This window comes from Apium graveolens, chromosome 10 (genome assembly GCF_009905375.1).
Source record: "Apium graveolens cultivar Ventura chromosome 10, ASM990537v1, whole genome shotgun sequence".
Classification (NCBI taxonomy): Eukaryota; Viridiplantae; Streptophyta; class Magnoliopsida; order Apiales; family Apiaceae; genus Apium; species Apium graveolens.
The window spans coordinates 166,283,406-166,310,419 of record NC_133656.1 but is presented as its reverse complement, the minus strand read 5'-3'; the positions used below and the strand labels follow the sequence as shown (position 1 = coordinate 166,310,419).

At 34.6% G+C, this 27,014-nt stretch overlaps 2 protein-coding genes across 3 annotated transcripts; one reads left to right on the top strand and one right to left on the bottom strand.

Annotated features, from left to right (window-relative positions):
• The first annotated feature begins 9,957 nt into the window (after nucleotides 1–9,957).
• On the top strand, nucleotides 9,958–15,658 carry LOC141689725 (uncharacterized). The gene is made up of 3 exons (XM_074494083.1): nucleotides 9,958–11,029; nucleotides 13,985–14,533; nucleotides 15,238–15,658. Exons 1-3 carry the CDS (start codon nucleotides 10,178–10,180, stop codon nucleotides 15,316–15,318), a joined length of 1,482 nt encoding a protein of 493 aa, XP_074350184.1. The 5' UTR covers nucleotides 9,958–10,177; the 3' UTR covers nucleotides 15,319–15,658.
• Nucleotides 15,659–15,751: 93 nt separating this feature from the next.
• LOC141689726 (thylakoid lumenal 15 kDa protein 1, chloroplastic) lies at nucleotides 15,752–20,322 on the bottom strand. 2 transcript variants are annotated; one of them, XR_012562489.1, is made up of 8 exons: nucleotides 20,128–20,322; nucleotides 19,917–20,042; nucleotides 19,609–19,704; nucleotides 19,461–19,533; nucleotides 18,535–18,596; nucleotides 16,779–16,915; nucleotides 16,119–16,179; nucleotides 15,752–16,044 (listed from the first exon to the last, which is right to left on the bottom strand). XR_012562489.1 is itself a non-coding variant. In XM_074494084.1 (8 exons), exons 1-8 carry the CDS (start codon nucleotides 20,230–20,232, stop codon nucleotides 15,993–15,995), a joined length of 657 nt encoding a protein of 218 aa, XP_074350185.1. In that variant the 5' UTR covers nucleotides 20,233–20,316; the 3' UTR covers nucleotides 15,752–15,992. The 2 variants fall into 2 exon arrangements, 1 of the variants encoding a protein (XP_074350185.1); XM_074494084.1 differs by having other exon boundaries at nucleotides 16,834–16,915; nucleotides 20,128–20,316.
• Between the last annotated feature and the right edge of the window lie 6,692 nt (nucleotides 20,323–27,014).

Sequence of the window (27,014 nt, the reverse complement as noted above, 5' to 3'; positions counted from 1 at the left end):
GCTATATTAGATTCCATAGGCTATTCTTTTAATTCTGCTAGTTTAGGAAGCATTAGAAGAAAGGGCCTTAGGAAAGAATGGAGTTTTCTTGGAGATGCCTTTATCAAGGTTTTCTCTGGGAAGATTAGCAATTTTGATGCCATAACTTCATCTCTTGTTAATATGCTCTACATGCTAGTTTCTGATAGGTACTTTAATTTTAGCAACTATGTCATGCTAGAATTAGGTTCCATGTTAGGTAACAAAGCTAATAGACGTCATAACATCTACTATGCTAGATTCTTTATGTTATTGGCTAATCATGTTGCTGAAGGTTTGGTCATAACTAATGAGAGCAATAAACTAAAATGCTGGGCACAAGAGAAAAGAGTCCTTGCAGACCTTTTGAGAATCAACCTCAACAGCCAGGTGCCATTGGTATATTCACCAATAATGAATGCACCTCAGGTAAGTGAGGTAAATACTTCTGCAACTCCTACTTTTTCCAACCCCATTATTTCTTTGCCTTCTAGTGTGGCCATGGAATCTGTGTCTTTATCCCAACAGATTCCTACCAAAGCCACCAAAATTAAAATTCCAAAATACAAGTCAAAGAAAACCACCTCTGTTGTTTCTCAAAAGACAACAGTTGTAATAACTACCACAAACCCTGAAGGGAGTGAACAGGGTGTGAGTGGTGAGGGGAGGGGTGAACATCAAGAAACCCCCCAGGATAAGGTGGGAGAGGTGAGTGGTACCCTAACCAGCCAAGCCACAGTATCTCAAAAGGTTGTGGTGGTTCAAAAGGAGTCAAACACATCCCTAGTTGCATCCTCCCAAAAGGATGTAGCTATTGAAAATAGTCCCCAACCAGGGACACAGAACAAAAGAGGGAGGGACACTGAAGCCACACATTCACCTGTCAAAGCTTTTTCAAGAAGAAAGAAGGCTAAAACCCTAAATTTCCACACAAGGGGCACACACTGCACAGATACATCCATCTGTATCTTTGCCTTCTCAAATTCAGCTTGATGTGGCTCCAGCAAATGTGGAGTCACAGCCCCATTCTCTCATAATAGACACACATCAATCACCAAATTCTCCATCACCCTCTCTGGATGTGGATATGATATTCACATCAATTCCTGATTCTCCCTCTTTAAAACTCAGGGAGGAGCCCTACTCAAATCCTGGTGATCATCATCTGTTAGATGACTTGTTGGATCATCAGCCAATTCTTTCAGACTTAGTTGAAGAATCTGTGTCACGTCACTTAAAATCAATTCACACAGATTCAACAATTATATCACTTTCAATATCTACATCTTTTCCTTCTTCAACAGATATCTCTCATCCGTTGAGAAGTGGTTGTTCTTCGACGGATAAGCTTAATAGCAGTTATCCGTTGATATCATCAGTTTCCACTTCAACGGATACTCCCTATCCGTTGATGGTCTCTACACACATAACTGATTCAATTCCAAGTGTAGAAGACATGGTTACTGTGCAATCACTTCTAGGATTGAGGGAAGGGAGTGAGAATTTGAGTGAGAGGCTGGGTTGCTCACAGGCAAAAGGAGAGGTTGAGAGTCAAAACATGCATGCTATTTCTTCCAGCATGGCAAAAGTAAGTGAGGGGAGTGCCACCTTAGTAGGTGAGGGTGAGGGTGTGAGGGTGTGTGTGAGCCAGGGGGAGCCCCTGATGCAAGAATATAGAGAAAATGAGAGAAAGGCAGGTACAGAAGCTATAAGGGTGGATCCAGCCATTGCTAGTGAGTCAATGATTGTGGATGATGCTGACAAGGAAAGACAATTTCAGCAACATTACAAAGCTGAAATTGATAACATTTCCTTGGATGTTGACACTTTTACTCATCCTGTTTCAGCCTATCAACTATTGGCTGCTCAGGGCAATGTGGAGGCAGAGCAGACTTTGAACATTGTACACACTTCAGAATCTCTTCTAAGAGATAAAGCTGCTATTAATAGCCTGCCTTCTCAAGCTGGTGAGCCATCTGAAGAATTTGGAGAAAATTCTAATGATGATGACTCTAATTCTTTGGATGGGAGCATGAACTTAGGGGGAGATGCAGGCTTAAGTTCTGTTCCAAATCTACCTGAATGGGCATGGGCAGAGGAATCTACACCAGGACAGTTTGGTGTAGCTTTGGTCAAGCAAGTAATGACTATTCAAAAGGTCCTTCAGGAGACTACAGATGCTGGTACAAAGGTTATTCTTCAAGCTCATCTAGACTCTCTGAATCTCTTGCAATTGCAGCATATCAGACATAATTTAAGTGTGGATGAACTCAAGCAGGATATTGCTGATCTGAAATCCTACAATGCTGAGAAGTTGGATTCAGTTATGCCTTATGGTACTATGCAAGATTTGTTGGTGAGATTGAGGAGAGAATCTGATGCTGACAAGAGGCTGGCCAGGTTGGAAAACAGAGTTCAAATCATTGAAGACTCTATGGTCACCATTCTTTAGAATCAACAATCTCAGAAAAATCTACTAATGCAGCTGGCAAAAGCACAAGGCTTGACCCCTATCCTTGATGATAACAAAAAGGGGGAGAATAAAAGGGAAGGGGAAGGAGAGCCATCAACAACAGTTCAAATATCTAAAGTGTTAGTTCCTGCCATCACCACTTCTTCAACTCTTCAAATCAAAGGAAAGCTTGATGGAATTGATCTAATCCAGATAGCAGCAGCTGAGATGAAAGTCAAAGAGCAAAGGAAGAAAATTGATGAAAGGATGCAACAAATCTTTGGTTCTACAACTTCTAAATCACAATTTGTGAAGCATAGCACAAAGGTGGAGCCAATCATTATGGAGCTCAAGCCAGTTAGGAGGAATAAGGTTGGAGAGATTTCTTCCAAGAATCTGAAACCTATGGTTCTCAAGCCCAACAACAGATCCAATAAGGACTCTACAAAAAACCCTCTAAGCCTTGCTCAGCTGAAAGAAGTGGACTTTCCTCTTCCAAAGCCTGATGAAGACAAGATTTTGGGTGATAATATCATGAAGCACAAGGAGACCAAGGATGTGGTTGAAAGGATGAACATGGCTATTATCTTTAGAGAGGGAAAGAGTATCTGTGTGATACAAGGACATCCCGAATTCTCAATAGCCAAGAGGGAAGAAGCCAGAAGGTTGAAGGAAGAAGCTAAAAAGCTAAAGGCTGACAAAAGAGCACAAGCAAAGCTTGAAAAACAGCTAAAGTCAAGTCAAGCTGAAGAAAAGAAAGAAATTGAAGACAAGAGTGAAGATGTAGGTATGGGGGACATGATTAGTGATGATGTGGAAGAAAGAAGTAAGGAAAGAAAGGAATGGTAGAAAGGGAACAAAAAGAAGGCCAATGCAAAAAGAAAGATGATGGTAGATGAGACTGAAGAAACCCAATCAAAATCCAAACCACTACCTTCTATTCCTGAACCCATTGTGCCTGACCCCTTCATAAACATCCATTGTAAAACAATCACTCCTAAGGAGGAACCAATTGATTGGGACACCATCAAATTGCCCACTTTTTAACCACTTCTCCACCATCAAAGAAACAGAAAAGGAAAATCAAATCAACACCTCCTCTAACCTCAATCAAATTCACTCAGAAGCCTAAGCCTAAGCCACAAGCCTCTAAGGATGATTATGTTCACATTTGTGACATAAAGGAATTTTCAGATATTGAACTCTATCTGGATGAGCTGGAGGAAGTAAGGGGAATAGATGCCTACAGACAGCTTCCAGAGAGACTAGTGTTCAAATACAAAGGAAGTGGGGAAAGGACTTGGCCTCTCTACAGGATTCTGAATGAAGGCTACTCTACCTTGGTTAGAGTTTACTCAGCCATAAAAAGGGATTCTGGCTTTACCAGGACTGCCAAGACTGAGATTCTCAACAAGATTGCCGGCATAAGGAAGACTTGGTGGGAGCCCAATGCCTTGCCTAGAACATTACTCATCCAAGAAAGAGGAATTACAGTTCATAAATCACCTCATTGGTTGATGGAGTTCAGAGAAAATAAAGGAGTCAGAAGATTTTTCAGACTTGAAGATCAGCTCAAGATTGCCAGTAATGAAACTCTCAAGGATATGCAATCAAAGTTGGACATCAATGAAGAAGATGAAGTTGAGTTCTACAGACAACTCCAACTCCAAATGGAGGAGAATGACAGGAGGCTAGGAAAGAAAACAAGGGGTCAAAGGAAAAGAAATTAATCTGCTCAGGTTAAAGGAGCACCCTCGGAAACAATGTAATTTTTCAATTCCATCTCAGCATACACATTTTTGCAGCACTTTTGAATTTCTGCTTTATTACAGTTCATATGTTTATTAAGTGTTTTGTTATCATCAAGTTAAACTAAAATTTATGCCTACAATTCTAGTAGACATAAATATGGGGAGATTGTTAGGAATATGTGTATTAGTTTGATGATAAGTTAAACAAAAACACTTAACTAGAAATCTAGTGTTTGTAGCCTCAACGGAGAAGACCATCTTGGCTATCCGTTGAAGCAGTAGTTTCACTTAGAAATAAGTTTAGTATTGTAGCACATTTCAGTCTCTGTATTTAAGTTGTACTTCTTAGATGTTGTGGGAAATTATCAGTCATGTTGACTACTAGTGGATATGCAAATAGGAGGGCTAATTGTAAATATTTCATGCCTTGTAATTTTGTATAAGTGAAAAAGTATCAACTGATATTAAAGACCTTCAACGGATAAGAAACAAAACTTCAACGGATATCTCTAAAGCTTCAACAGATAAGATCCATCAACGGATTAGTGCGTCAACGGATAAAGCTTCAACTGCTAATGCATCAACGGATAAAGCTTCAACGGATAAAACATCAACGGATGAAAGCTTCAACGGATGCTTAGTTCAATAGCAGTTGATAGTGACAATTCATAAGCTGACAAGGCACATGGGTTGACAGAGACAAACTGGAATGTGGCAGCCTCTAGGAGGAATCAAGAAAATGCAATATTTCCATTCTGGTGTAAACAAGGAAGTATTCAAAGATTCACAGCCAAACCTAAATTGCATTGGATAGAGAAATTAAGAAGAAATATGTGAAGAACCTTTTAATTGTATTTTACAGTTTTGTCTTCACTTGTAAACTTGGTGATATATAAACCAAGTAGCAGCTAGTAATTAGATGTGAATTTTCCAGAACTGTTTAGAAAAATCCAGAGAGAAAATCATCTAGTTTGTACTAGGAAGCAACTGTGATTTAATTCTTTGAATCACAGTTTTTCTGAGATAACACATCTCTGGTGGAACAACAAATCCACCAGAAAAGTTTTTAAGTCTGTTGTGTTCTTTATATTTGTGTTTGAATATATATCTGTATGCATTAGCTCAAAACAATTCACACACACTTGCTCATCAAAACACATAGACTAGAAACTGCTCAAAACTTGAAAAAGTTTTGAGATTTACATTCAACTCCCCTTCTGTAAATCTCATTGTTAGTTCACTGAGAATAACAATTAATCAACACAACATCATCCTCTGCCCAAAACAAAATAAATGTAGATTAAGAATATTTATACAAATAGACTAATCAATACAAAAAATAATACTAAAATTACAAAAAAGAAAGAGTAAAAGAGACGATACCTTCAGAAGAATGTAATGTCCGGTTTATCACATGAAAAAGTCACAGATAATAAGCAAACTGATTATGAGTAAACATTGGTTAAAAGCAATACCTTGAGATTCCATGATTCTGTTATCGTTTTCGTGCCATGATATGATTATCAGATGCAATGATGATCCTCTCAATTGAGAAAGAGAGAGAGAGGGTGATTGGAGAGATATTGGAGAGAAGAGTGAAAGAGTGATGTAACAGACCGGAGCAAATCATGCATGATTTGATTTTTTTAAAATTATTTTCCATAGATAGATTGATTTTGAAATTCAAAAGTGGTCAAATATTAATTAAAATGGGTCAATTGAAGTTACTTGGATAATTCATGAATATAGCAAATTATATAGGATTTGGGTCATGGGTAAATTTATTTACCTATGGATAAAATAAGGAGTAGTCATTAAGATATATAGATAAACAAATTATAATTATAGCTGATAATATAGAGATTTGTTCGGGCTGAGTTTAATATTTTAATAATTTTTATTTATTTGTCAAAAAAAGCAGTAGTTGAGCTCGAGGAATCAATGTCTTGAAGTATGTTCTGGATTTGAATTTCGGACTCTGACTGAAAAAATGACAAGCATATAAAAAGAATCGTCATTGAGGACATTTCATTTCTCGAACACATTTTCTTTATCATTCATTAAACAATTTACTATAACAAATGTAATTTTCAAAAAAATAAATATAATTTATATGCGCTCATCATATTGTATTTATTTATATATATAATTTGTGTAGGGTATCACACTGAAAGAATAGACTTTCATTGAAATTTAGTAGGAGTGAAATAAACGAAAGGAAAAATAAACAATTATAATATAATAAAGTAAGATTTGACAACAACGGACAATTTTATGGATAACATGTTATTAGAAATGTTGATAGGGAACAATGGCATCAGGCCCATTTCTCTGGTTGTGATCATTGTTTTTTATTTATCAAATTATACGAATCTGCAGAGCAGATTATATGAGAAAATGCAATGCAGAGTTTAGGAAATTTTGGTAACGCATGGCCATTATTTAACCTCAACAACCAGGAAATCTCAGTGACCATGATGTCTCTTTAGAGTCATTTTCAATCCCTGGACAGCTTCCTCATGTGATGCTATTAATTGGATGTCTCTCTGTTATCAAATTTAAGAAATGTTACTATGGGAATACATAATTTGTTGTGTGGTTAAATAACCCGATAGTAGAACTGTAATCTGGGCAGGATGGCTTCCGAGCTCGAATGTCTCAGACTCGTCAACAGGAAAGGAATTCATTCAACTTATTTAATTAAACATGTCGAATTTATGCATAGATTTCGATTCTTTTAGTTAAAAGAGTTGGTTCAACTCGAGTCATGAAACTAAATAAATCCAGTTTGGATAGAGGTTTAAATTCGATTAAGTGTAAAATTAAACGACTCGGTTTGCCCGACTCGATTTGTGAAATTAAACGAGTCGAGTTTGACCATAATTTTAGTCTTGATTAGTTAAATGGATCGGCTTAACTCATCTCAATTAATCTTACTTTGAATTACGTCTGATTCAAACTCAGCTTGTACGAGCCCGGTTACAGCTCTCATAACAGAATTAGAAAAGAGATTATCAACAAACATTAAAGCTAAGTATGTCTAAAGATTAACGAGCATGAATTTTATGTTTTAACTTAATTCGTTTAGTAAAAAAACAAGGGGACTTCAATTCGATAAGGTATACTGATATATTAAGAACGAAGATGAAAGAGTGATACCGTGAAGATGACCTATGTTAATACTTAATGTCGGGCATTAGATGGATAATTGCAATTTTCCAATTAACAGTCATTTTCGTTATATTGATATTTTTGTCAGGATATTAACAAAATACTTGGTTCATGATTAATAATTTTTTTTAATTAAAATCGGAATATGAATTTTAGGGTATAATTTGGGACGAACGAGTCGCGTCATAAATTAATAATAATTTGAGTTAATATTAATTGAGTTAGCAGAACCACGACTCGTCTAACTTAAACGAGACAAAATCTCTGCCAAACTTGACTTGCAAGCCATACTTTAACGACATGAGCGGCTCGTGAGGTTTGGGATTTTTTTTTAAACAAGTTCCAATAATTATTTTTTAACTATTCAGTCACACGAATTTAATAATAATTTTGGAATTTATAAAAATTAAAAAAAATAACCTGGTTTCAGATTTTGATAGATTTATATTCACTTCTAGTCATGCCTATAACTTCATCTGATATTGATATTTTTATTTTTAAAAAATATTTTTCTAACATCCAACTATATAGATGTCAAGATATTTTCAAGTTTTCAAAAAAATTAACAAAATAACTATTCAATTGATTTTATAAACGAGCTTTCAAGTTTCTAAGTACAAGCCGTTCTTGTGAGTTTCGTGTCTGACATAATCAAGTTTCGCGTACTTGGCTCACTCGATTAACAAACAAATTTAATTTTTTCCTCGAACTCAACTCATTCAAGCTTAAATAAATAAGTTTGAGCGGGAAAAAATCGCTAGCAGTACCTGTGCGCCTCGAGTAAACGCCCTAATTTTTTGTGCTAGTTTCCTTCTCTCTTTTTTTATTGTCAGGATTTAATGTGCTAGTTTGTTTTTTATGACAAATAAAAAGAAATTGTTCAATTTTATGAATTTTATTTAGATCTGCAAACGAACAGAGCCGAACCGAGTTCTGTCCGAACCGAGCCGAGCTTAGTTTATTTTTAAAACGAACCGAGCCGAGCCGAGCCGAGTTTAATAACCGAGCAAAAAGTGATGTTCAAGCTCGACCCGTTTATAAACGAGTCGAGCCCGAGCCAAACACGAGTTTGTTCACGAACAACCGAACTGAGCCGAACTCGAGCCGAGTCGAGTTTGTCCACTAATATTTTGAATATATTTTTCAATCGAATAATCTTAAATTTTAATTTATAATTTTACAAGTTGTATCGAGATCAACTACTAGTTTTACCTTAAAATTATACATGCACACTCACACTTTACACTTATTTCTTAATCTAGCTATATCTTTTATTTTTCAAGACGGTTTTAAAAATATATATCCATTTTTATTTTTAATTATTAAGACATTTGTATGTTTATAAATTGTACATTACTTTTTAAAATGACGATGTCAAATTTTATTATGTTGTTGTTTTACTTAAATTTTTTTTGTTGTTTTACTTAAATTTGGTTTATGTAAATTACAAGTTATTTAATGATGTTTATGAAATATAAATAATAGGAGATGAATGTATCATGGTAACAATTTGATAATTACTTACGAAAAACTAAATGTTGAATTGAGAAAAATAAACAAAATTTGTAAAATAATGAATAAATGATGAAAAAATGTACCACTAAAAATATTTAATTGATTGATAATAATTTATTATTTATAATATATATAAACTTTATCCGAGTCTAGTCGAGTTACCATGTTCGAGCCGAGTCCGAGCCGAATAGACAAAATATTCGGCCGGCTCATTTAAAAAAATAAATCGAGCCGAGTTCATTTAAAAGAGCCGATCCCGAATTTTGTTCACCCACAACTCTGTTGATTTGCGGCCCTAATTTTATCCTCCTTCTTCCCGTACTTTGAAATTGTAGTTCATTATCATTCTCTTTCATCCTACTTTACATCCTTTCGATGACTAAAATCCAGGGACCCTCTCAAAATTTTAAACAATGTCCTGAAATTATTTATCTTTCTCGCTAAATATTTTGGATTTTGTTTGTATATGTTACAAGAACAAAAGATACAAGAAGTTTAACCCATTTGTATTTAAAAAAGAAGTCAAAATATAGTTAAACCCGGAATGGAGCTAGAAATTGAAATTTGCGGGGTGAAGTTTTTTGTCTGTGTAACTAATATTTTTATAATTTGTTTTTTATTTAAAAGAATACTATACTCAATTTTAACAATTTTATTTTATAAGTATACTTGAATTAATATATTTAAATTCAAATATTATTAAATTATTATGTATTTAATATTAAATACGTGAATTTTAAATATTTTTGAGATAATGATATAAATTATATATATTATATTACTATTTTTTCATAAATTATCATATTAAATATGTGATTACATCCTTACGTGTGTCAGGAGTCCCCAATGTTGATGGTTCTGGGTCAAACTTATAAAGAACTACAAAATTACAAAGTTTTTATGCTTAAATAACACATGTTAATGTGATACAATTTTATTTTTTCTGACAGTATAGTAGTTTTATTTTCGTACCTTCCTTCAAAATTCAACTATTTAATACTCCATATCAAATCTACCTGACAGCAAACATATTTTCGATTTTTCGTATCTTCCTGATTTGTTTACCTTGTAGGCTGTAAATCGATATCTCACGGTAAAAAGAAAAATATTAACCACCATCACCATTCACCCACCACCTTCATTTCACCACTTAAATTCATCTTCCCATATATTTGCTCTCCTTCTCTTACACAACATAACACTGAAACACGAACACAAACAAAACACGCATATATACAAAACACTCAATTTTGTTGTTGTTTCATTGAACATGTCCGTACAAGGACGAGAACCGGGTCATAACCCGTTCAAATCCTTGAAACTATCCATTTTCACCGATAAATTATCCGACATCATTACGACGTCGTTTAAGGCCACTTTGATGATCACCTTCATCATCACCTCCATTATAATTGTCTTCTACTCATTTTTCGGGTCACAAACACGTTGGCGGTTCGGGTACCAAGACTTTCCTGTCAATACAAATATGACCCGACCCGTTTGTATCGACATGACCCGACCCGGAAGCTTGACCAACATCTCGCATATTGTGTTTGGAATTGGCGGGTCAGCGAAAACATGGAGCAACAGGCAGAAATATAGTCAGTTATGGTGGCGCGTGAACTACACGCGCGGATTCGTTTGGCTGGATGAAAAACCCGACCCGGATACAAAGTGGCCCGAGAACTTACCACCTTACAAAGTGTCCTCAGATTGGACACACTTCAAATTTTCGTCATCACAGTCTGCGGTTCGGATAGCTCGGATAGTATCCGACTCATTTCGGGTCGGCTTACCCGATGTGAGATGGTTTGTGATGGGAGATGATGACACTGTATTCTTTGTAGATAATTTAGTTACAGTTTTGCAAAAATATGATCACGAAAAAATGTTTTATGTTGGTGGAAATTCCGAAAGTGTGGAGCAAGATGTGTTGCATTCGTATGACATGGCATTTGGTGGTGGTGGATTTGCGGTTAGTTATCCGTTAGCCAAACAGTTGTCCCAAGCTATGGATGGTTGTCTTGATCGGTACTCGAATTTTTATGGTTCTGATCAAAGAATTTGGGCTTGTGTTAGTGAGTTTGGCGTTCCACTTACGAAAGAATCCGGGTTTCATCAGGTAATTTAACTATTCGAATGTTGCGTTTATGTTATTTATTATTTTTACATGGTTTTTCGCTTAAATTTAAATTGTATGGAATTTTTTTAGATTTTATAGTTTTGACTTGCAGGTTTAACGTATTACATTTGTTTTTAGTTTAGAGCGAAATGACCTAGTGTTGAGTACACATTTGAAGAATGCGGATCATTAGGTGATATGAGAAAATTAGTTTGCGGACCAATGCATTATTTGATTTTAGCGAAGCAAGATGCATTCACATTTGTAGATCTCGTGTGATAGTTCGGCCTAATGTGTTGATTTGTGAAATTTTAGATAACAGTATAGGACCAACACAAATCCTAAATCTTGAAGTTGATATAATTTTGAAATGAATCATTGTAGATTTTAGATGTGTGTATATTTAGTTCAATGAAGCCAGACTCACTTAAATCACTTTTGACGGTAAACATTTCATGTTTGAGATGTATACCAGTCTTTAGGGAACATAGTGATTTTGATATTACTAGAATTTTACTGGTGCATGTGCAGGCGTACTTATATTTTTAGTTACACTGACCTTACCTCCATAGTATTACCCTACTGGTGTCCCTGTACTCTGTGGTAAATAACACACTGGGCCATTCCTCTTGATCATTGAGCTGTTTGCCCAGTTGCCCACCTATAGTTTTTTTTTTTTTAATATTATGCATGCAGCATGCCTAGGGTTAATGGAATCAAAGCTTGTTAGTTTAAGCTCTGTAGTTTTCAAAAGGTAGAACCTTTGGACTGCTTTAGTCTTTCAACGTTTAGAACTAAACCTAGAACATCTTTTCTTTTCTTTTTTGTCTATTGACTGTGAAGATGCACCAAGGGTCAATTTTGTTGGTACCGTCTTCTTTTAAAAAAATTCCACCTCAGTATGTGCCTCAAAGATACATCATTTTTTTGGCTTTGTTTAAGAATGTTGAACAAAATTAGAAGAATCAAAGTTTCTTTTTTCTCCACTTATTGATGATTGCCTTGCTCCACTTATTGATGATTACCTTGCTCATCAGGGTGTTCATACAGAGATAGTATTGTGGCATAAGATTTTGACACCACTTGATCACTGTCTAAAATCAGAATTCTGGTTTATGAGCCCCCGTGGAGCTTTTTAAATGTTGTAGCAATAACTTTATTTCACCTCATTGATTTGTAATCTCCTTAATGTCACAAAAACTAGTAGCGCAAGTTTGATATCAGGATTGATACTTGCTTAATTTTTCCAACTGAATTAGGAACCAGAAAGTTTGATTAAGGTTCTATTCTTGCAAAAAGGTAAGGAGTATATTTTGCTCTTTTTATTTATTTTTACCATCAAGACCCCGTAGATTCAAAATCCCAAGTTCGCATGCCCTGCTTTCGCTCATACAGATTTTCTCTTAGTTTTGTTATATTTTGTTTTTTTTGATATACTTGCATATATTAAATTATCAATGAGAGCATAGATGAGCCTGCATTTGCTTATCTTATGTTTTTTTGTTATACTTGCGTAAATCAAATTATCAATGTTAGCGTAGTTGAGCCTACATATGCATCCCGAGAAACTATTGGTTAGGTGGGAGAGATCATAGTCACTACCTTGACAAGAGAACAATTTGAATTTTTTTTAGATAAGAATACATATTGCTTTCTTCTTTGATTATGTTGAGCTTTTAGGTGAAACGCACTATTCTCCTATTTCTATTTGCCTGAGTCCGTAATTTATTTTTGGAATATACTTTCAAGACAAAAGCTGTTTCCTGGGGTTTTAGTTTTCAGAAATATTCAGGGGATTAGCTTTTTAAGCTGAACTGATCATGAAAATAACTTTTGTTGAACAATGTGTGGTCTACTATTATGTATTTTGATTTAAGTTTTCTTGATCCTGGTGGATGACTATTGCTTTCAGAACAGTCTCTTTCAAGAGAATGGTTACTTTCTGTGGAGTTACCAAAGTGATGACAAGTCTAATTTATTAAAAAGCATGTGATTTGTCCTGGACTTTTTTTTGCTGTCCCTTTACATGGTTCCCACTTTTAATGGTTGTGAAAGTTGTGCTTCTCCTTTGTTTTGACAGGTGTAGTCTTCCATAGGAAACTGCACCCTAAGGTGTCTTCTTTGTAGCCATTGATCTCTGGTAGGTTGTCCTCCTTGTTGCCTTTGATCTTAATTTTAACATCTATTACTCACTAATAACCTACCATAAGAATAAACTAGAAATAGATAAAATAGGATATGCAAATTTAGTTTTTTTTTTCATTTGTTGAAACAGGAATATTGCAGTTGGAAAATCCTGATTTGTTACCATTCTATTTAGCCTTCTGGAATTGTATACTTATTCGGGATCAATAAAAATATAACTAATATAAATTTTAAGTAAAATATTATTTATTGTAATATATATGTTTTAGTGAATTATCAATTGTATTGTAGGAATCCTTAGATAATATAAATATAAGCGGCATGAAAAGTTGAGGTTTTATCAGTGGTTTGGGGAGATGGAAAGAGCTTTTTCAATAGGCTATCAATATACATGACAATTATTCCGTATTGAAAGCCCTTGACTGAAACTTAGGCACTCTGACCAAATACATGACCACATATAAAACGAACTTCTAATGTAAAATTGAATGAGGAAAAGAGGCCTCCTTGGTATTGAAGAGGTAATATAACTGCAATACAATAAGTTTAACAAGAAAAAACAATCTGTAATTTCCAATGTTTTACTAAATTGTGTATATTGTGATAGTAATAGTACTAGTATGTTTTTTTTTGCAAAAATAATTTATCTAATATACTTGTTTTGTTAATGAACTATGCCATGAATGTTACATGGCCATGTTGTGCTAATGAGTAATGAGTCTAATGACTACTAAAACATAAAACTTGCATGAAAAAGTCTAATAGCATTGACATCCTAATTTAAATTTGAGGCTAATTTTTCATTTTCAGAATGACATAAGAGGTGATGCGTATGGTCTCCTTGCAGCACATCCTGTGGCACCCCTAGTAACATTACACCACCTTGACTATCTGAGCCCGTTGTTTCCGAACCAGACTCAGGATGAATCTTTAAATACCCTAATGCAAGCTTACAAGCTTGACCCTTCCCGAACGTTGCAGCATTCTGTTTGCTACTACAAGAACTGGGGAGGCATATGGTCAATATCCATTTCATGGGGTTACACTATTCAGATATACAATTCATTCTTACTGCCTCCGGATTTGGAGATACCTCTGCAGACGTTCAAAACATGGCGGTCTTGGGCTGATGGACCATTTACATTCAACACCCGACCTGTTAGCTCTGACCGTTGCGAACACCCAATAATTTATTTTTTTGACTGGGCTCAAGAGGTTAGCAAAACAGAGACATTAACAAGTTATAAAAAATCTGTGGTTGAATCATCAAAAAAGTGCAAGGGCAAAGTTGATTATCGGCGTAGTGTGGAGAAGATTATTGTGTCCGCTCCAAAGATGGATCCTCGGGAATTTACAAAGGTATCTGTCCCCATCTACATTACCTCAACAGTCACTAGTATTTTGATTATAGTGTTCGTTTATTATTCAATCACTAGTGACATTGGGTCGTTCAGGTGCTTTTGTTATTGCACTAATAGCAAAAGCAGAACCCATACTTTCATTTATGGTAAATGTCCTTCCATGCTCTGCCTTGAGCCAAAGTAATAATAAAAATGTCTGAGGCTTTTTCTACTTCACTAAAAGTTCACAAACTGAAACCTTATATTCTTAAATTGGCAGAAGCCCCTGATCAAAACCTTAAAGTTACACATATAATTAGGTGAAGCAGGGAAGAGGTGGACATAATTGCTTTTGACATAGTGCAGCATTAGTAAAGCTTTTAGTCGATTATTTCATTGCAAGAACAATGAGTCAAAGTTTTTTCTTTCTAATCAAGGAACGGAGTAAGATGCTAAGTAATCTAACTTGAATCCTTTGAGCTGCGTGAAAAAATTATTTCCAAAAGGAAGAATGGAGATAATAATAAATTTGTTTCTTGGTGTTTGTCTATCATTGCCTAGAATCTGAGTTTAAATGATTCGAGAAGCTTCTTGTTAGGATTTTTTTTAAGAACTAATTTAATTACCAGTAGTTCTGTTTCATAATTTTCTTTGTATATGTCTGCCTTCGCTATTATACTATTATCAGTATTAATATTCGATGACACGAATGTGAATGTGCAGGCACCACTTAGACAACTTTGCGAGATTGAAAACTTCAGCTATGGGAAGATGAAGGTTAAGATTAGAAGACGTGGCCCTTGAGTTTGTAAACCATTTAAGAGGTTACTTTTAAGTTATTAAGTCATGTAGATAAATTTAGTGGTAGAGATGTAGAGCAGCACGGTCAGTGGGTTTCTCCATATATAGTTGTAACTTTATATGGCGACATAGAATGTATCATAACTCTGGGAGATTTTTATTAGATCCAAATATATACGGGAAGCTAAGAAACACAATTTTGTTTTGTTGTATCATTCTACAAATCGTTTCAAGTAGGGCTTGATTCCTTGGGATTCTGGATATCATGCGCCAGGGTGCATTTACCTTTTTCAATGAAAAGGAAATTTATGATAATTTCAGTTCGAACCCTACAATTACCTTGGGGAATTTTTTACTAATCTTTTATACAGTTTAGCATTCTTTTTTCCTTTTTTGAGATTGCCCCAGAATGAAAACCGGGTATTAGCGTCTTGGCTGAGGAGGAAAAGATTATAGAATTTAACCCAAAAATGGATATTATTCCAAGATCAACTGTTGCATTTTTTTTGGCTGTAACGTGAATGCAATCAGCAGAATAAATATAACCTAGCTATCATAATGCTCGCAGAGCAACAAGGAAGAGTATTATCAGTGTTGTCTTTTGACAGAAACTAAAAACCTGGCGCTCAAATATTCTTGCCTGTAATAAGTACAGCTCCTTGGTAGTGGAAGAGCACTTATCTACACAGCAGTGTTTCTCTTGTTTCATTTCCAGTTGTTGGATTCACCCTAACAGACAATAAACTACATTAGAATAATGAAGATGAACAATAGCAAGCCAAAGACAGTTGGAGACTTTTTACCCGTCGGCAACTTTACAGAGGTATTCCAGTTGATCTCCCCTCAATGGTACGTCGGTGAAGTCTGACAAAGCACGAGTTGGAATTGTTACGACTGATAAATAACTAATTAGATAAACCTTACGACTGATAAATAACTAATTAGATAACCCCTACCGAACAACATATTATCTTTCAGAATGGAGCAAAACAATGCATCAAAAAACTGGCTTACAATCAACCCATTGACATTTTTTTGTTAAGCTAACCCGTTGACGTTTTAATTGAGAAGAATGAAAAATTCCATTCAGTTCACAAAAAACAGCTTCTTAGAGTTTAGTTGAAGTTGGTTAGCACATGGGAATCAAGGGCTAAGGAGGCACCCCCGACTACCTCCTTGTATTAAAATTGCATAAAAACTAATTTCTGTTCAGCTGATGATTGGAAATTATGGGTCACAAACCCAAGGGGGTGTTCAAGCGATGCACCAATAGGTAATGGTGGATGTTTTTATGGGTTTATAGCTAAAGTGCTACAATAATGGTTAATTGTCGTTCTATTCTTATCTATAATATATGTAATCGATATTGTATCTAGCAAGTAGTCCCATACAAAATAATATGCATGGAACTAGATAGCTCATGAAAAACAAGCAATACATTACTTGAAATTAATATTACTGACCATCGAACACGAATTGAACTTCAAGAAAGGAACTGTTGTTGAAGGTTCTGGTTACCTGCCCCTGTTATAATCGATCCCTTAAAAGATGTGTTTCCCGTCGCAAGTGCGCCTTCTAAGTTAGCATTAGTCAAATTGACCTGCAGAAAGTGATCATCAATTGTCATGAATAGATGACGAATTTTGAGCGCGAATGTCCAAGGACAACCTTGTAACATTAATTTTCTATTGCATGGACTGCACATGTAATTCTCAATAATATAACCAAATTAAAAGGCTAATCAGGTGGGAACAGTCCATTATGTCATGATAATTAGGTTTCACAGTCAAATTTTTTTATTGATTAAAAATGTTAACAGGATGACGTGATCCTATTTTCAATATCTGTTATTATTGTTAGTGACCTTTACAAACCAAGAAACAGGAAAACCAATGTGAAGTACACATATTTTGCATTGTCAGACACCCAGTGACTAGTTTTTATTCAATATCTAGGGAAAGAACTTAAATGTGTTATGCATATAATTTATATTAATATTACAGAGTGTTAAACTTTGAGAAGAAATAGGCCTATACTTCTTAGTTGTGGTTCACATTTTCCAGGATTGTCATATGAAATAATGCCAACCTACTATTTAGTAACAAGTATAAAATGATACATATAAATCTTAATAAGTTTAACTACAGGGTACACATGAATAGCAATGGTGCCAAGTTGGACGCGACCATTTAAATCAAAAGTGCAAACTAGGCACTTCATCTAAATTTTACCTCTTGCTCCAACTGACATCTCATTCAAAAAAATCAGGGTGGTACTATCTAGCATAAATTTGACTAGCACAATAGAAAGTTCATAAATTGCACTTCGTTCGTGGCTCAAATTTGGAAGGATTCTCATGTGAATACAAATAATCCCAACCCTAGTATAATACTATCTAGCAACAAGTATAAAGTTTAAGATAATATTTCCTGCAAAGTCAATGCAGAGACTACTGGTAACGGACAATGATCCTAAGCCGGGAAGACAATCAAAATCAACAGTAATCATTTCCTCCATTTTGAGTTTTGACTTTTTACCCTAACCCAAAATCTTATCCGGATAAATACATTCAATCTAAATGACAATCAAATAACATATTACAAATTTGCGACTGCAAATATACTTATCGGATCCTGAACTATTAAATAAGCTTACAAGATGAGTAAATTGTCAAGTTTCACAGACCTTACAAATTTATAGCTCACAGTGGCTCATCTATGGCTTGTTTTTTTGAGAGATTGAGTGCAACAAAATGTTTTACATGTACTCGTCTCATAGTTAGTCGAGCTTGAGTTTGGATAACCATACTTGACCAATGTAGTTTTGTCACAATGTTTAGGCACTCCTACTGTCCCAACTGATATCTTTAAATGATACAATGCGCTTTAGTTGTCAAAAGTTATTTTCAAGTAGCATACACATAGAGGTTCTAAACTTCTTCCTAGAATCAGAGAATACGATAAACTTTTGCCAATCCAACCAAGCTTGATGTACTCTTTATTTGACACCAGAAAATATATTAATAAATGCATCAAAAAAAATGAATTCTTTTTATTATAGTGCCTAGATTTAGACATTTTTTTTTCAAATACAGCAGATCATGTATTGTAATACCAATAAGGTAGGAAAGGTATTTAACATAGATATATACGCAACTAACTAACTTTTTTTAAGAAAATGAATTCACTAAAATTTACGATCAAATCAAAAGTAAACAACCTTTGTAACATTTGCCAACGAAAAGTCTGCACCTCTAAGATCAGCATCTGATAGATCAGCCCCTGAAAAATAAACAGACAACTCCCAGAAAAAAATAAACAAGGCTGGAACTAATGTAACCCTGAGAAGATAGTTAAACCACCAACATATGTACAAATGTATGCAGCACAGTAAAATCTTTCAAGAAGAGCATGCAACTTACAAACATTCTCTACCAAACAGTTGTTGGGCATACTTACTGCCGTGGACTATCAAAGACATGCAAACAAACACACAAACCACAAGTTGAGTTGCTTCCCAATACAATCTTAAGCTTTTCTACTATCTTCTTTCCGCCCTTTCATAGTTTTGTTTAAGTAGAATCTACCATAGAGATTGGGTAGGAATGTCAACACATTAATCAAAAGGGATTAGCAAGTGTTGCTTTTTCCTGGAGTGTATCAAGGATCTTGAATGTGGCCCGGTGGCTCTTAGACAAAAAGAAATTTCTGTTTCATCCGGTAACTAGTCTAAAAATAGAAGTAGTTTTCTATATTTGAAGTAAACTTGCTCAGCGACTGTACACATAACTGTTTCTCTCACAAAGCTTCATATATAATGTTTTCTTGTATTGTTTCGTAATTAATACAACGAATTACCTATAGCACAATTCTACTTAACTTGAGTTACAACAAGTTCCTAAATCATCAATACTGCCCCATTTGTACTTATATTAAGTTAAATTTCCACCTGTTTCCCGCTTCCTCTAGCAACACACATTTGAACAATTCCTATATTCTCCGCTACATGTTCAATCTTTTCCTTTTATTATTTGGCTTTAAGGGGATAATACAATATTATCTCTCAACCTAGCCTAGTTACCATTTTCATAACAAATCGAACAAGTAATCTTGCAAGTTACAACGTAGCAGTCAGAAGTCATATACCTGTTAAATCAGCATCGAAGAAACTAGCTCCAAGTAACTTTGCACCTTTAAAATTGGCTTGTCTCAATATTGACTGAAACTCAAAAACTTATTCATGAGCCTCTAGTATCTAATAACCAATAATGTGAGTAGAAATGGATATGAGTACCGTCTTAAAGTCTTGCTTGATCAAAGTCTTGCCACTAAAATCTTTACCAGTTAAATCCTGACCTCTTGTTACTTCAGAACCATAAGGACCTCCACCCTATTCACATATTAAAAGATTACAGCAAAAATAAAAACTGCTCATTAATCTAGAATCAATATAATTCAAGGAAATGGAAGAAACCCCACACCACTTGGTGTGGCCATATCTATCTCGCACCCTTTACGGGATGTCGGGGTTCGAACCTTGTCAAAAAAAAATCAAGAATTCACAGCATGCTTCACAAGACTCTGAAATTGTAGAATGGTTACCTTGAATGCAAGTGCAGGATCAGATGCAAAGAAGAGCGAAGCAGAGAGAAGACCCACAAAGCCTGCTTTAGCTACAAACTCTCCAAAAGAATTTTCATTTACTTTGACATTGGCGTTCTTTAGTTCCTGCAAAAAAGAAAATGTGTCAACAAGATATATAGAGATGGCTGTGTAAGTATGTTATGTGTTTTTAGAAGTGGTTAATATGTACTTTGGGAGAACTAAGTGAAGATGAGAAGTGAAGAGAAGAAGAGTGATTGGATTTTGGAAGGAGTGGTTTGGAAAGACACATGTAAGAGATGTTGAGAACTGCCATTGTATTACAAAACCAAAGCTCCCTTGTGTGTCTGTGTGTCACCAAACTAATTATCCATTACAATATTGTCTTTTTTCTCTTCTTTTTTGACAGGTTTTCTTTTGTTTTTTAATGTAAGAAAAGCTTATTTTTTATATATAATAGAGATTCAGATAGAGAACTAGATAATAACGAAAGAGATCATCTTGTTATTCTATATCATAAACAAAGTATAAACAAAGTATAAGCAAACCTTATATATGCTAGTAGAATGGATGTTACAAGGAAAATTGAGAGCCAAAGGTTGTTAGTAATTAAGATATTAAAGGCTAAGAGTCATCTATTAATACATAACACTCCCCCTTAGATGACTCATAAGAACACCATGCTTCGTTAAAACCTTACTAGGAAAAACCCGTGGGAAAAACCCTAGTGAAGGAAAAAGAGTACATGTGTTAAGCACATGTAATAATGAACGTATTATATCTCCCCCTCATTTTGACATTACTATGAATATCAACATAGATCTCGAAGCCTGCACATCCCAATTATGTGTACTAATTTCTCGAATGGAGTGGTAGGAAATGCCTTTGTAAAGAAATATGTTGGATTCCTTTAATCATCATTCCTTGCACGTGATGTTGCCTCGTTAAAAATTGCCTGCACCAATTAAATTCATAGCAAAAGAAAATCTCCACTTAATTTATTCAATTTTTCATTCCCTATCACTTTCCGCCTGCAAAATTAGTTAGAACTTTATAAAATAGGTTAGTGGAGATTGAATAAAATTATCATTTTGAAACTTCAAGATTAACACGCTCTTAATTTATAATTATGTCAAAACATGTATAATAAAACATGTTTTAGTTTATTTAGATACATAACTTCAGGACCGAGAATTTCTTCTCCCTTTTCTCTTGGGCGGAATGGATCCTTCTTCTTTTCTAATGATCGTACAATCATGGGTGTACACACAGGATATGCCTTATCCATAATAAACCGTTTAAGAATCTTTTCAATATATAAAGACCGGTGGACAAAGATTCCTTAGATAAATGTTCAACTTGAAAACCAAGGCAGCGTTTTGTTTTACCCAAATCCTTCATTTCAAACTCTCTTTTCAAATATCCAATCATCTCATGGAGTTCATCTGGAGTTCCAATGATGTTTAAATCATCAACATATACTGCAATGATAGTAAACCCCAATTTTGTCATTTTAATAAAAACACATGGACATATTATATTATTAGTATATCCATATTTTAAAAGATATTCACTGAGACGATTGTACCACATATGACCCAATTTTTTCAATCTGTATAATGATCTTTATAATTTAATTGAGTAAATCTCTCAGGGTCTTGAACTATATGCTTCAGGCATTTTTAATCCATCAGGGATCTTCATGTAAATGTCACTATCGAGTGACCCATACAAGTAGGCAGTCACAACATCCATTAAATTTATTCAGAGCCCTTCTAGAATTTATAAACTTATCAAAAATATGAATGTTGTTGCATCCATTATCGGGGAATAAGTTTCTTCGTAATCGATTCCCGGTCTTTGTGAGAAGCCTTGAGCAACAAGGCGTGCCTTGTTTCTCACAATTTCATTTTTTTCATTTCTTTTACGCACAAATACCCATCTATATCTAACGGGTTTTACACCTGCAGGTGTTTGGACAATAGGTCCAAAAACTTGGCATTTTTCAAGTGATTTCAATTCTGCTTCAATAGCTTCTTTCCACTTTGGCCAATAATTTCTTCTTTTACATTCGTAGATCGATCTAGGTTCATGATCCTCGATTTCCTCAAAAATGTCAAGTACAGCTGCATATGCAAATATATCATCCACGACAATTTCTTTTCTGTTCCACCTCTTTCCTGAAATGACATAATTTATCGAGATCTCTTCATTATCAACAATTTCAGATGTTTGATCATCCTTGGAAGACGTCTCTTCAGTGATTAAATTTATGATGTCATTTGATGTTCCAACTTTTTTATCAAGTTTTCTTGTTTTTCTTGGAGTTTTATCCTTGGATCCAATAGGTCTACCACGCTTCTGGCGTGCTTTAGACTCAGTTGCTAGAATGATTTTATTATCTTCTTCAGGAAGTATAATTTTACAAGGAACATTAACAGCTGTTATATGTGACTTTGTCACATTCTTGACATCAGTAAATGTAACACCCCCAAATCCGGGGTTGGGGATCCGGGTTGTCACGAGTTCCATTTCCCTTAATAATACTTAATCTTAATAATCAACCAACTACTGCGTATTGTGACCCCAAAATATACACACACACCACAAGTTATAGTCTCAGAGATGCATATCCAAAAATAACACAAGTCATTTTATTTCACAATTATAAGCCATTACACCTCAAAAGGGTTTCTGAATAAATTTACATATTCTTTGCCATTATTACAATTCATAAATATACATAAGTCTGGTACATCAAAAGTTGAAAACCTAGCCTATTGGTAGTTCCTACCTCAGCCACAACGGCATCAACGCCTACAGGAAACTGCGGAACGTTTCCTATCCGTTCACGAATTGGGAGCTTGGTCATGTTCATCTTGTCTATCTGTTGTTGTGTGATGAAAGAAGAAAGCAAGGGTGAGCAACAAGCCCACCGAAATAATATGTATAATAATTTACAATATATGAGCATTCTCATAGTACTCATGAAAGTCTTGGTTAAGAAGAAATGAACCAAGTTTGATAACTTAGCGCGACCAAGTCGTAAAATATTCAATATATATGTATATATACTTTTCAAAATTTTGGAAATCCCCTTCCATGCATAATATACACAGAGTTCCAGTCTATAACTGTATAAAGATATCGTTGCAAGGTGATCTCATATATCTAACCTTGTCTCAACGTTTTTCTAAAAATCTTTGTCATACATAAGATAATCATTTACTAGATATAAGTTAAAAAATGAAGTTACAAGATACTCCAATATACTTATATCTTTTCCGAATACTACTTGAACTACCACCGTTCAAGTTATAATCAGTTTCAAAAGTTCATCACATAGATGAGACTACAAGATAAGACTTGAATAGATTCAATCTTTGAAATATCATTTAAAGAAATAAAGTTACTAGATATTTCATTAATTCCCGATATATATATATATACCTATATATATATCTCATACATTCCTTGAAACCCTCTGTTATGAAAAGTACAAACAGAGTTGTCATATTCAATGAATTCGGAAAGAAGAGAATTTTGGCATAAACCTGATATCTTGCTGATCAGGAAAAGATACCAATATGTAACCTTTTCTACTAGTAGATGGATGAATCCCCCACCGGTCATCACCCTGGCCGCATTAGGACCTTGTGCTGGACCGCCACCCGACCTCTTACGCATTGATGGACTGCCACCCAGCCACTTACACTTTGATAGACCGTATCCCGGCCTGTCGCTTATGCCGACTCAATTAGATGGACTTACTTCCCGAACGTTGGGTAAGTAATCAATTCATTTATCAAAACAACAACCTCGTTGCGAATATAAAATACACCACAGAGCCGGATCCTTTAGATTATTGAGCGAGTATTCAAGTCCCCTTCAAAAAGGAAGATCTTAAATTTGAAAACGATTTTTGGGATCCGCTCTAACTTTTAAAATCATTTTGAAGACTCGGAAACATTTTTTTGAGAATGTTTGGAGTAATGCTGATTTAATAAAATAAATCAGTCCCGATATGTTGGAGAATATCTGAATATTATTATTTAAATAATATTCCCATAAGGATAATCCTTATAAAAATAATTGAAGTAGAAGTTTCAAAACTCATACTTGAATTGAATAATAAATAACCAAAGATATACTTATACGAAAGTACGATCTTTATTTGAATAATCGAAAATAAGTTTGAAATATCGAAACATTATTCTTTAATAAAATAAAGAATATTATTTAATAAAATAAGCGGAGTCATAAGTTCTCGAATGAATATTTAAAATAATATTCATTAATAAAATAAAGTTATCGAATAAACCTTATTCGATTAATAGTGTTGAAATCTATATCTATATATATATAAATATATATATATATATATATATATATATTATACTCTGGAACATCGACTCCCGGTTTAGAAAAATGTTCACCTTTATGTCCCCTATACTAAGGGTATACGCAACTACTACTTCTCTCTAGCATAGGTATTATGCAACTTATAAGTAATTGAATCAACAATTAGATATCAAGATTACGAAATAGGCATGCATATATACCATATCAACATGCTCTAATATATCACAAGATTTGCTAATAACAATCATGCACTTATCACAAGATAATGCATATACATATATACATCACAACAACAGTATAACGGGTAGAAAACTTGCCTGAGCGTTCCGAGATAGACTTAAGCTTAGAGTGGGTCCGGTAACGTATAAACAACAACATAATCCGAAACTAGACCACGGTCGCTTAAGAAACTAGACTTTAACCAATTGGACCCTAATGTTCGCTTTTGCCCTTAACGATTCACATAAGTCGCTCGAGTACCCTCGGCTCCACCATTTTTAATAAATTAACCGTTACGAATTTTAAGGCGACTCTTTCGCAAATACTCTACCAACTGCCTAACCCACCTCATATAATTGTTTTGTTATCCGATTAGTCTTTTAAGGGTCTTAAACAAGGTTTCAAAGTAAGACAAGGGGAAATGGTTCGTTCACGAAACGCCGTTACTTGGAACGGTCGTTTCTCCTAAACCGTACATCGGATTCAAGCGAAAACATATCAAAACGAAGCTTACGACATAATCTAGCTAAACATGGCAAAGTCATAGATTCAACAGTTAGCTCTCTGTCCCGGACACTAAGAACAAGCAGTTGTATGAAATTGGGCATTACGATGGCTATGTTTACGCGATTTCCCAAAATTTTACCAAATCAATTCAACACCAAACCATCATCAATCAATCCCAATACAACCATATGACAATATCACTCATCAATCACTTTAAACCATTTAAACTAAGCCCAAATCATACCATGAATCACCAAGAACAACTAGTGCTACTCTTAACTCCCAAAATTAACAAAAGCACTTAACAACTAAGATCTCAACATGACAAAACAACTATTACACTTAATATATCATTTCATCATCATAATAATTTATACCAAATAACTTAATACTAAGATCATGAAGAGTTATACCTTCCTTGAAGCTTTTAATCAATGAAAGATCCTTGGAATGCCCATGAAAGCCTTGATCTATCCTTAAACCATCTTGATCTTACAAATAAAATCTAGAAATCAAAATTTGTTCTTGTTAGGTATGAATACAACACAGGGGGGGGGGTGAATGTATTTTGGCTTAAATGTTTGATCTTGATCGACTTTGGCTTTAGCAGTTGGTTGTTATCAATGATTTAGTAGAGTAGATGTTAAACATAAATAACTGTGCAAATATGTAAAACAAAGATCTTCAAAACTCACTTAATTTTATATTAAAAATCAAGCAGTGTTTTGCTACAAAATCTCTAAGTTCTTGTTTTAGAACTTAGCTTCTTTCTTGAGAGAGAATTACCAGATTTTCTATCTACATTGTTCTTTTTTATAACTAGAGGACCAATGTTAACTCTATAACTCAGTTAACTGCTGGTTTACAAAGTGGATAATAAACATGCTATTAGCTTTTTTAAACTGTCACTTGTCATTTCTATTTATAGAAAAGCAAATCTTCCATTTCTGGCTTAGCATATCTTTAGCGTCCCGTGATTAATTTAATCTCCTCTGTCAGTTAATCTTTGCCATTGATCTTGCACATCTCTCAAGCTGCTTTTTGTAGACTTGTCAATCCAGCTATATGAATTGTTTGTTGATTTGCAACCTTGGATATTGAACTGTTCTGCAATTCTGTACTTAGAGAAATTTCTTCACTTCGAGATCTCCAATTAAGCTGTAGAGAACTCGACATCTCGATAGGCATGTTGGCTTGTCGATATCTCTGAAACTTCATTGTTGACTTGACTTATCGACAACTCTGAGTTCTTTAGTGAATTTTGGTTTATCGATAACTCAGAGTTCTCTAATGGACTTTGGCTTATCGATAACTCAGAGTTCTCTAATGAATGTATACTTGTCGATATCTCTGAGTCCTCGAATGGGTATCTGACTTATCGATATCTCCAATAGCATTTCCTAAGTTCTCGATAGACAATTCCTGAGTTCTCGATAGGTCTTTCCGAGTTCTCGATAGGTCTTTCTGAGTTCTCGAATGACTTCTCTATAACACTAATTATGTGACTTGTAGAGATCTTGACTTAGAATGTTTTACACCAAACAGATTTATTCAACTCCAAGCTTCTTCATAATTCTTCTGAGGCATGATCTTCTTGATCTTCTTCCAGATAGAATTCTTAGGCTTGACACTGTTTAGAGAAAAATGCTCCAGTCTGCTCCATTTACATTTTACAGACATTAAGTGTTACAAGTATAAATTACAGATTAAGGTTACAATACAACTAATCTCAGGGTTGTCAGTATGACTTAGTCCTGTTATGATACAGGCATATCTTGCACAACAATCTCCCCCAATTTGTGAGAAGATTGCTTATCACAAATTCATGCCTGTTAACAAGACTAACCCCAAGTTAAGGAATGAAAATAAAATAATAAAAAAGTTGATACAACACTTGTGCATTGAACATTTGACTGCTTACAATGATTAAATAAAGACTGAGCTTTTTGATTCTTTCTCAAATATGTTCTTAATCTGCACAAGTATTTCTAATTCTTCTAGGATGGGGGT

Bases quoted from the DNA above. Each gene is read 5' to 3' on its own strand.
- LOC141689725 (XM_074494083.1), top strand. From the start codon at position 10,178: ATGTCCGTACAAGGACGAGAACCGGGTCATAACCCGTTCAAATCCTTG. The intron at 11,030-13,984 runs GTAATTTAACTA...TTTCATTTTCAG, and splicing joins AAGAATCCGGGTTTCATCAG to AATGACATAAGAGGTGATGC. The intron at 14,534-15,237 runs GTATCTGTCCCC...GTGAATGTGCAG, and splicing joins ATCCTCGGGAATTTACAAAG to GCACCACTTAGACAACTTTG.
- LOC141689726 (XM_074494084.1), bottom strand. From the start codon at position 20,232: ATGGCAGTTCTCAACATCTCTTACATGTGTCTTTCCAAACCACTCCTT. The intron at 19,534-19,608 runs GTACTCATATCC...TTTGAGTTTCAG, and splicing joins TCAAGCAAGACTTTAAGACG to TCAATATTGAGACAAGCCAA. The intron at 16,045-16,118 runs GTAAAAAGTCTC...ATTGTCTGTTAG, and splicing joins CTCTGTAAAGTTGCCGACGG to GGTGAATCCAACAACTGGAA.